Source organism: Protobothrops mucrosquamatus, unplaced genomic scaffold (genome assembly GCF_001527695.2).
Source record: "Protobothrops mucrosquamatus isolate PMUCROS unplaced genomic scaffold, P.Mucros_1.0 scaffold5951, whole genome shotgun sequence".
In the NCBI taxonomy this organism is placed as follows: Eukaryota; Metazoa; Chordata; class Lepidosauria; order Squamata; family Viperidae; genus Protobothrops; species Protobothrops mucrosquamatus.
In genome coordinates this window covers 1-11,352 of record NW_015391790.1, presented here as the reverse complement: position 1 = coordinate 11,352, position 11,352 = coordinate 1, and the positions used below count along the sequence as shown (strand labels likewise).

At 46.8% G+C, this 11,352-nt stretch overlaps 1 protein-coding gene across 1 annotated transcript; it reads left to right on the top strand.

The window, feature by feature from the left end:
- Positions 1-2,796: 2,796 nt before the first annotated feature.
- On the top strand, positions 2,797-9,134 carry LOC107300018 (zinc finger protein 202-like; the record flags this gene model as incomplete). Its single annotated transcript, XM_015829361.1, has 4 exons — positions 2,797-3,535; positions 6,096-6,207; positions 7,449-7,525; positions 9,011-9,134. Coding segments are annotated over exons 1-4 (1,012 nt in total), but the record flags the coding sequence as incomplete, so codon positions are not given.
- Positions 9,135-11,352: the final 2,218 nt, after the last annotated feature.

Genomic DNA, 11,352 nt, shown 5'->3' with positions numbered 1-11,352 from the left:
AGATGTCAGGAGCCCCCTGAAGTAACCAATAGGAGTCGGGCAGATCCCAGCTTCTTAGCACATCAGCAACTATGTCAGTGATGGCAAACCTTTTACAAACCAAGTGCCCAAAAACTGTCCCGCCCCCAGCTTGCCCCCACTCCGCTCGCCCACCCCGCTCTACTCCAACCTCACCCTGCCCGCTCTCAGGGCCATCCGCGGCCCGCCGCAGATCGCCCAGGCGGCCCTGCAGCGCCATGGTGGCCCCGCCCTCCGCCTGCACCCCGCAGCATCGTCTGCTGCCCAGCTGCCTTATGTTTGGCTGCGCTGCTCTGCCCGGGTGGCACCCGGGGGTGACTCTCCTCTGGGGGGGGCTGCTGATGAGGGGGAGGCAGGGCTGGGGCAACGGCATGTGTGCCCACAGAGAGGGCTCCGAGTGCCGCCTCTGGCACTCGTGCCATAGGTTCGCCACCACTGACCTATATTATAAAGGATTGAGAAAAAGATGCTCTACAGCAGACCTGTCAAACTCGCGACATCATGTGACGTCGCACAACGTATCGGGACTGTTTTGCCATTGATGGCAATGGGGCGGGCGCGGCTTCCGCGTGACGCGTCCGGGCTGCGAGCCGGCAGTTTGACACCCCTGCTCTACAGGTAGTTCTCACTTAACAGCTGCCCAGTTTTGGCAATGGTTTGAAGTTACGGCTTTGAAAAAGCAATTTTATGACCGATCATAATTAATGACCATGGTAGCATTCCCACACGGTCACGTGATTGAGACTCGGGCACTTCACAATGTACAACTCTCGTGGTGTCTTGTGGTCACCATTTGTCCACTTCCCAGCTTGGCTTCCGACAAGCAGAATCAACGAAGGAGCCCACAGTAAAATTGCAAGCCGTTGTGATGTCTTGCTTAAAGGCGATTTGCTTAACGACGGCAATGGAAGTAATATCGTAAGCCCATTGCGGTGACATGGTGTCTTGCTCAGTGTTCACGGTGATTCGCTTAACGGTCACAGTGGAAGTGAAGCCCTAAGCCCAGTGCTTTTTTTTGTCATAGAACGCACCAGAATGGAGTTCCGGCACCTTTTTTCTATGGATTTTCCAAGTTTTAAAAGTAACTTTTGAAAATTTGATGTTTGCTCCACGTGGACTTGAATTGCCCTGTCGAGTGTAGCAGGTCGGCAGCAAAATCATTAAAACGGTGCATGCGGGCTGCTTGTACGTTGAGTCCAATGCATACGTATTTTGTCCGCGCTGGTTGTGATGGAGCTGCTTGGTTGTGATGCCATTGGTTGTGATGGAGCTGGTTGTGATGGCACTGCTCGGCCTGTAGCACTGCTCAGCTTGTGATAGGTCATGTGGTCGCGCACTGACTGCTTACTGCAGGCGGCGACTTTTGTTAACACAACTGATGTGTGTGGGTATTTGTACAGTGATTGACTATGTGCGAAAGGTAAATAATTTCTTTATTTTTTAAAAATCATTGGTGAATTTAAAATCTTTAAAAAAATTTTAGTGTAAAATTTACTATAAACCAGACATGTCAAACACAAGGCCCGGGGGCCGGATGCGGCCCGCGAAGTGGTTTCATGTGGCCCGCGAAGCCATCCTGGAAACAGTGAGGGAACGGCCCTCACTGCCTTGGCCCTGGCCCAGGCCGGCCAGGAAGGAGCCAATGTACAATTTTGTGGTGGCCAACTATGCTGAAAGGCATTCAGCCTTAGCTCCACAAGGCCGTCTGGAAACAGCGAGGAACCAGCCCCTGCCGCGTCGGCCCCCTACCCTGGGTGCATGCTGGTGAGGGGTCACCCTTTGTGAGGAATGAAGAAATGGACCGTGCCTTGGCGCTTGCCCCATTCCCACCCCCTTCTGCCAGAGACCCTCAGATCTGTCCCACCCCTGCCCAGGCCCCCACAGGCACCCTTGGCGGGAACGATGTAGAGCTGGTCATGCCCACCCAGTAGGCCACACCTACTCCATCCACGCCCACCCAGTAGGCCGCCCCCCCGCCCCCCGAGGGCAACCGCAATGCTGATGCGGCCCTCAATGAAATTGAGTTTGACACCCCTGCTATAAACATTTGCCTTCAATACAATAAATTCAATTTATGTTAAGAACTGAATATATAATTTTGTAATCAAAGATTAACAAGATGTGAGTTCCGGCACCTTTTTTCTTACAAAAAAAAGCACGGCCTAAACCTGTCGCAGTCACGTGATGGTCCGCTTAACGACTGCGTTGCTTAGTGAGGAGTTGTCGGTCCCAATTGTCATTTAAGTAAGAACTAACGTGTACCAGGAAAAAAGGAGCATGTGGATCTTCCAAGTGTTGTAGAGTAACATTTCCTCCCCCATTATCTTTGATAGCAGGGGACAATGGGACCTGGAGTCCACCAAAGGAGTTAAAAATAATTCTTCTCTTTTCTCTACAGGATACCTCCGTGACTAGAGGTGAAATCTGTTGGGGGATTTCTGGAATGTGCTGCAGTTTGTCCTACGGATCACCACATGAAATGCACCGTTCAATGAAAGAGCAGCTGCCTTCCTCAAATCAATCACTTTAGCCAACTTGACAAGCAAGGGGACTCTTTCTGGGCTGGTGAAGAGTCTAAACGTAGAGCAAAGATTGATTTGATTGCTTGTTGTCACCAGGGGTGTGGGTGTGGGGGGGGTGGGTGTTATTGTTTTTTTTCTTTTTATACTGGAATTTTTTTTATTGTTTGTAAGCCGCCTAGAGTCACTAAACGTGACTCTAGGTGGCCGTATGAATAAATAAATCCTCTAAATAAATAAATATTTCTAGCCAGGAAAGGAAGTTGCGTGAAAACGGAGGCTGTGTGCGGGATGCAAAGATGAAACAATTAGACCCATTGGTGGATCTGAATTTGGGGAAGGCCCCTGATGAGGCCTTTGTTCCTGGAGAGTTTCCAGGCTGCCTAGCATCGGAACAGATCAAACGAGATCCTGAAGGAGGACAGGCCAAGCATCGGGAAGGCCAGGGGCAGGAATCCCTAATGGCAAGGCGGCTCCCTCATTCAGTTGGTGGACAGAGGAATTCTGACCTCTGGGACGATTCCAAGACCTTTCTGATCTCCTTCGAACAAGTCGCTGAGGCTTGCCAGTGGCCTAAAGCCGAATGGACGGCCCGGCTCCTGCCGGCACTGAGCGGACAAGCCAGAGAAGCCTTTAATGGCCTAGAAACCGGAGACCAAGAGGATTATGGGAAAGTCAAGGCTGCCATCTTGCGAGAGGCAGCTTTCAAAATGGAGGCCCAGCGCCAGCACTTTCGCCGGTTCCGCTACCAGGAGGTTGAAGATCCTCGGAGGGTTTACGGCCACCTCCGGGAGCTTTGCCACCAGTGGCTGAAGCCAGAGAGACGCACCAAGGAGCAGATCGTGGAGCTGCTGATCCTGGAGCAGTTCCTGGCCATCCTTCCCGCAGAGATCCAGAGCTGGGTCCGGGAGTGTGACCCAGAGAATTGGGTCCAGACTACAGATCTGGCGGAGGAGTTCCTGATGAGTCAACCGGAGGCCAAGTCATGGAAACGGCAGGTGAGGTCTGGAGGTATTGGAAAAGGGATGAATTCATCGGTCCTTTGTAACACCTTTATATGTTACATTGGAGGTAGTCCTCAATTTACGACCACAGCTGAGCTCAAAATTTCTGTTGTGAAATGAGACGTTGGTTAAGTGAGTTTTGCCCCATTTTACGGCCTTTCTTGCCTGTTGTTTTTTATATAAGTTTTATTGATTTTCCAGTTTTATATTTGAATATTTGGAAAGTAACGTAGTGATTGGGTTACCAGGGGCAGGCAACCTTGGCTCTTTTATGACTCCTGGACTTCAACTCCCAGAATTCCTGAGCCAGCATGGCTCAGCTTGGAAACCTCTCCCTTTCCCCTCAGCATGGCTGGCTCAGGAATTCCGGGAGTTGAAGTCCACGAGTCATAAAAGAGCCAAGGTGGCTTACCCCTGGGTTAGTCAAAAGTTCAATAACAGAATCTTTAGTACATATCTCAGGTTACATCATCAAATATTTCTTCTCTGTTTCCCTTAACATTTAAATATGTTAAATATATATATATAAATATATCCTATTTAAGCTGGTAAGTTTCTAATTGTATCAAACTCAGTTAAGGCTTCATTATCACATTTATCAATACATTTTTTTGCTGATACATATCCATATCCTGTTTTTAAGCTTTACCTAATTTTTAGTTTTTAATTACAGTACTCCAATTTAACCTTCAATATCCAAAGTATTTTAAGTTTCGGGTAACCCAAATTTCCTTTGTCTCACTACGTAAAAATTATAATGTCTAAAATGCACGTATTACTTACTTAGATATATTCCTATTTTGTTTCATAAACATTTTCTATTTCTCGCCCTAATACATCATCACCTTAATAATGGAGTGTCCTTTGTTATCTATATTATCTGGGATAGACAATAATTCAAGCCTATTTCCTTTCTTGCCTCAGTTGTTAAGTGAATCACTGCGATTGATAAGTTAGTACAGTGGTGGCGAACCTATGGCACGCATGCCAGAGGCGGCACTCGGAGCCCTCTCTGTTGGCACGCGTGCCACCACCACCAGCAGCAGGTCCATCAGGCCGTCACCGCCGCCCGGAGCAGGACCCCCGCCCAGCACAAAGGAGGTGAAGAGGCCAACTGGCAAGCTCGAGTAGAGGTGGTAGAGCAGAGGTCACCAAACGTTGTCGATTGGTGGACTGGAAGAAAAAGGAGGGGGAAGCATTTGACATGCGTGCATGCGCGCACGGGGCCGCGAGCACGCACATGCTGGAAAGGGGGCGGGGTTGGTGCCTGCGTGATACTCACTAGCCCTGCCCCGTTCTTGCGTGGTACGGCGCCTTGTATCTGCACCCCGCGGTGCGGTGGCGGCCGTTTTTGCGCCTTGCAGCACGGTGGCCCGTTTTTGCGCCCCTGGTTTTTGAGTGCCAGAAGCGGCACTCGGAGGCGCCTCCCTGCCCTCCTCCCCCCCCCTGAGGGCACCACAATGCTGATGCGGCCCTGGCACTTTGCGATAAATAAGTGGGGTTTGGGTTGCGGTTTGGGCACTCGGTCTCTAAAAGGTTTGCCATCACTGAGTTAGTAACATGGTTGTTAATTGAACCTGGCGTCCCCCTTGTTTTTGCTGGTCAGAAGGTGGTCAAAGGCGATCCCATGACCTTGAGACACAGCAATATGAACCACTTGCCAAGCCTCTGAATTTTGATCACATGGAGATGCTGCAAAGGTCATAACTCTGAAAAAACGGCCGTAAGTCACGTTTTTCAGGGCTTTGTAACTTCTAACGGTCACTAAACCAACTGTTGAAAGTCGAGGACCACCTGTATATTATATTCCTCCTTTAAAGAGCTCTGTGAGAGATGACGGGGAGTCTGGGAGAGTCATGGAAAGAATGTTATACTAAATAACAGCTATTACAGCTAGTCCTCGACTTACAACAGTTCATTTAGTGACCATTCAAAGTTACCATGACCATTTTTCCACATCTGTCGCTGTTGCAGCATCCCAGTGGTCACATGATCAAAATTCAGATGCTCGGCAATTGACTCATATTTATGACCCGGTGTCCCCCCGGTTTTGTGTTTCCCTTTTGCGATCTTCTGACAAGTAAAATCAATGGGGGAAGCCAGATTTACTTAACAAGCATGATACTAAATTTAACAACTTCAATTATTCACAAAGGTTGTAAAATGAGGCAAAGCTCCCTTAACAACAGTCTCGCTTACCAAAAGAAATTTTGGGCTCGTAAGTTGAGGACGACCTGTACTCCCTTATTTATGTCCATTTTAGAGATCGCCCATCTCACAGACTGACTTTGTTAGATAAGAACGATAAGATCTGAGTTCAAATCCCCATTTGGGCGCGAAAAGTGCCACCTTTTCCTGATCTTTTTTTCCTCAGTGAAACATACCTCGTAGGATTGTTGGGGGTTTAAAAATGGCGGTTCTGTACGAACGCCTATTGTGAGGCTGTGAAATTAAAGCATTCTGAGCCAGCGCAGACCACGCAAAACCTGGGTGAAAGTATAGTTTTTGTAACATAGTCTTCAAATCTCACTGGATTTTTCCGTCTCTGTTTCAGGTGCCAGTATCTCCCAAAGATAGGATAGGAGATGCACGCAATCTTGTAAGGGAAGTGCCGTTTGTGGAAAATGAAGAGCACATTCTGAAGGATTGGAGATCAACACATCCAGGTTTGTGATTTAGCACCGCTGACTTGACGTCTGATGCAAGGAAAACATTTAAGTGTGCCAAATCCTATCCTTTCACACCCTTAGCTGTGAAATCACTAGATCAGGGCTTTTCAATCTTTTCACCCATTTTACCACTTTTAGGATATGGCAATATCCGAGTACCACCAATCGCCTAGCAAGATGTCAAAAACTTGATGACCCCCGCCAAAAGGGGAAAAAGTGATAAAGTACAGGTAGTCCTTGACTTACAACAGTTTGCTTAGTGACTGTTTGAAGTTACAATGGCACTGAAAAAAGTGCCCCCCAAGCCACAGCCGAGCAAGACGCCTGCCTGCCCACCCAGTGGCGCTCTTCCTCCTGTCCGAGGTTTTCATTGTTGTGAGCATTTCTGTTGAGGATTGACAGCAGGGGTGGGGGGGTGTTTGGTTTTTATTCCCCCTGTCTGCTGGGTGGTTGCAGCAGGTTTTGGTCACTTCACATGACCCTGGGACACTGACCGTCATAAATATGAATCAGTTGCCAAGCATCTGAATGTAAATCACAAGACCCTGGAGATGCTGCAACATTCCAGCTGATCGGTGCTTCTTCTGGGCTCAGCAGAAGCGCCAGGATCCGTGCTGCTTTCCAGCTGGAGCCTGACGCTGATCCTGACGCTTCCGCTGAGCCCTGACAACCCCGAAGAAGCGCTGATCCTGGCGCTTCCGCTGAGCCCTGACAGCCCTGGCGCTCCAGCCATCTCTCGCTCAGGGTTGTGCGGTGCTGCCACCGGTTCAGCTCATTCCCCTCCCCCTCCTACCACTTTTCTAGGATGGTTGCGTATCACCTGCCAGGTGCCAATGTACCACAGGTGGCACCCGTACCACTGGTTGAAAAGCCCTGCACTAGATGATATGGTTTGGGTATTTTTTTTAAAGTGCTTATTACATGTCTTCCGGAGAGTGAACACGGGAGCTCATGAGGGGTTTGTGTGTAAAGATTACCTTACAATTTAGCACTCACTGATACTTTCATTATGGTTCATGAAAACGAGCAACACATTGTGCAACACAGTCCGTTCACAGCAGAAAACGATATGCTGTCCTTGACAAACTAAGTCCCTTCCAACTTTATTATTATTATTAATATTATTATTGTTGTTTTGTTGTTGTTGTTGTTGTTGTTATTATTATTATTATTATTATTATTATTATTATTATTATTATTATTATCATCATCATCATCATCATTATTATCCTTCTTAGATGATGAGAACAGCCCCTGTAACCATCCAGTATCTCTGCCTAAGGGACAAGACATTGTTGAAACTGGACCAACTGAGGTTTGTAAACATCTGGCGGGGGGGGGAGGCTTCGTGACCAGCTTTCTGTAAGAGCGGCAATATTGGATAGGTAGTCCTTGACTTACAACTGTCATTGAGCCCACAATTATCATTTCAAGTCATGTTGATTATTAAGCCAATGCAGTGGTCATAAAGCAAACACCGCCATCATTAAGCAAACGCTGCAGTTATTAAATGAACCCATTAGTCGTGATGGGTGTGTTTTTTACCAGAAACTGGAAGTAAATGCTGGTTTGGGGCAAAAACATTGTAAATTGTAGTCAGATCACCATGAGGCATTGCTAACAGCTATAAATGCAGCCTGGTTGCCAAGTTCCCAAACTAGTCACATGGGGTGTGTGGGTGTGGGTGTGTGTCTGCCTGCCATTGCAACTTTGGAATCTAGCTTCTATCTATTTTGTGGTGCGTCATAACTTCAAACAGTTGCTAAGCAACCGTTCATAAGTTGAAGACTATTATAAAAATAGATGAAATGACATTGCTTCTCAGGTATTTTAGTATCTGAACGTTCAGCAAAGGAGTAACAATGCTCATATTTCTTATACTTTTTTCTGAACGTTACCACAATATATGGTAGAAATGTTGGTTATGTGACCGCGGGGATGCTACAATAGTCACAAGTGCAAGGACTAAGTCGCTGTTTTCAGTCGTGGTTGCTAACTTTGAACGGTCGCTAAACAAATAGTTGTAAGTCGAGGACTACCTGTACGGAGAAAGATGACAGGCTCAATTAGGTACTAGAGCGTTTTCAACAGAAGCTAGATATCTGTCGGTCCAAAAGACTTAAAAGATCCTGCACTGAGCAGGGGTTAGACTAGATGACCTTTGAGGTCATTTCCAGCTCTAGAATTCTTCAGGAAGAACTCACTTTATGTACTTGTCTTCTGCCCTGTTTTTTCTACTGGGAAGCTTCCTACCCTGTGGATTGCCAGGTGAAGCAGTACAAGAAAAGGGGAAACTGGATTTCTTGAGATCAGCTTGCAAATCTCATGGGGGAATCCATGTTTAATGATCAAATCTAGAAAGCCAGTTTGGTTTAATGCAGGGGTAGGCAATCTTGGCTCTTTTATGACTCCTGGACTTCAACTCCCAGAATTCCTGAGCCAGCCATGCTGAGGGGAAAGGGAGAAGTTTCCAAACTGAGCCATGGTGGCTCAGGAATTCTGGGAGTTGAAGTCCATGAGTCATAAAAGAGCCAAGGTTGCCTACCCCTGGTCTAATGGTTAAGGCACCAGACTAGAAAGTGGGAAGCCACGAGTTCAATTCCCCCTTTAGCCATGAAAGCCAACTCTCGGCCAGTCACAATCTCGAAGCCCAACCCACCTCAGAGGATTGTTGTGGTGGGGAAAATAAGAGAAAAGTGTGTGGGAGATGTTCACTGCCTTAGGGTATTTGTAAAAATAGTACGGGGGGTGGGATGCAAATAAATAAAATAATCACAATTTGAGCTTCTTCTCTGTTCAGGAATCGGTGGATCTTGAGCTGGCTGTGCATTTCACTGAGGAAGAAAGCTCCTTGCTGGACCCAGCCCCCAAAGCTTTTTACAAAGAGATCCTGCAAGACGGTCGTGAAAAGGGAACATCTTTGGGTAAGTAAAGAACCCCTTTCCATTACAGATAGTCCTCAACTTATTGACCTCAGTTGAGCCTAAAATTTCTCTTGCTACGCGAAACATTTGTTAAGTGAATTTTGCTCCATGTTACGCCCTTTCTTGCCACAGTTGTTAAGTGAATCACTGCGGCTGTTAAGTTAGTAACACGGTTGTTAAGTGAACGCAGCTTCCCCATGGACTTTGCTGGTCAGAAGGTCGCCAAAGTGGATCACATGACCCCAGGACATTGTACGCTATTTACCTTTGAAATTATACCTAATTTTTTCCCCCCACCTCTTGTAGATTAAATAGTCTTTCTTTAAATCAATCTGAGTTCAATTTTTGCCAGTTCTTTTGTATTCCTTAAAAATCTTCCCCCTTTGTAGTTGCTCGCCGCTTTTAAATCTTAGTCCTTCTGGAGTTTTTACTTTTTAGCTTTTCCCAATCAGGGGATCAACGTTTTTAAATCCAAATGGAAAAGGAAAAAGAACTGGCTCACCCAGTTTCAGCACGCTGTTGACAATCAGCTGTTTGGCAAAGCGCCATGGTTCCTCGCTTTTCTTCTGGCTGGCGACGACTTGGGCTGCCTGGGCTCACCCGGCAGCCTTTCCTCCGTCCTTTCAGAGAGTTTCTTCAATCCACCTGGACCGACCGCCGTCTGGTCCGGACTCCTGAGACATCCCTCCTTCTTCGTTGCCCCCCCCAGGGCAACTTTCCGACCCTTTGGGGTCGCCGGACAGAACAAAATCGGGCTGGGAAGCCGGAGCCCCGGCTTCTTCCATCTGTCTCGTCGCATGCCAAACTGGAACCCCAGGACGTTGTAACTGTCATAAATACGACTCAGTTACCAAGCGCCTGAATTTTGATCACGTGACCGTGTGGGGATGCTGGAATGGGCCTACGTGTGAAAAACAGTCGTAAGCCACTTTTTTCAGTGCTGCTGTAACTTGGAACGGTCACTAAATGTACTGTTGTAAGTTGAGGACTACCTGTATTACACCTTGAAGAAAAGAGAGAGAGAAAAAAAGATTTGTTGTTTTTTTTTAATTCCATGTTGCGCTCTTTCCTAGTGTGATACGGCTGGAGCAAAATAATTTGCTTAGCAACATTTGAAAGTAGACGCAAGGGGTGATTTTTGTTCTGTTTTTTGGGGTAGAAGGAACAAAGAGGCACCGCATACAGTAGTAGTGTTCTACAATCTGGCGTCCGTAGGGACTGCAGTTCCCAGAATCCTCAGCCAAAATGCTGGGGAATTCTGGGGGTTCCAGATCCAGTGTTATTTGAAGGGAAGGCTGCCTTAGTAGAACCAAAGAATCTGGGGATAATATCAGTTACGCCCTCTCCAGTACATTATCCAGTCAGGTGGAAGAAAGATCTATTTCTTTACTTCTTCCCCCTCTGCTTTAAAGGCCAGACCATTTTATTATAACATTTCATGGAATAGGCCAGGGGTAGGCAACCTTGGCTCTTTTATGACTCGTGGACTTCAACTCCCAGAATTCCTCAGCCAGCATGGCTCAGCTTGGAAACCTCTCCCTGTCCCCTCAGCATGGCTGGCTCAGGAATTCTGGGAGTTGAAGTCCACGAGTCATAAAAGAGCCAAGGTTGCCTACCCCTGGCATAGGAAAAAAAGATAGGCCAAAGGTGATCAAGATCTAGAAATAGATCTCTGGGCAATTTTTGGTCTGCTTAGAGTCCAGGGGTAGGCAACTTTGGCTCTTTTATGACTCATGGACTTCAACTCCCAGAATTCCTGAGCCAGCATAGCTCAGGAATTCTGGGAGTTGAAGTCCATGAGTCATAAAAGAGCCAAGGTTGCCTACCCCTGGCTTAGACAGATAGTTAAATGTTTCAGACAATTCAGGAAGTAAAATGGATTTTTAATAGATTAATTTTCAATCTGTCCACACAGACGGTTAAATATTTCAGACAATTCAAGAAGCAAAATTGATTTTTTAAAAATAGAATCCCTGCAAAGGCTTGAACTTGTGTGAATCTGTTCTCTCTCAGCCTCAATGTTTGTGACCTGTACAATGGGATAATTAATTGGTCACCACTGAGGGGAATTTTTGTGCATCTCTGATCCCTCAACGGTCGATCTGCCTTTGTAGCTGTATTGCAAGAGATAACAGATTCCATAATTAATTTTGCACCGGCCTAAATTATTCTTCTCAGAGGTTAGAGTAAAAAAGACCCCAAATTAATCCCCAACTGA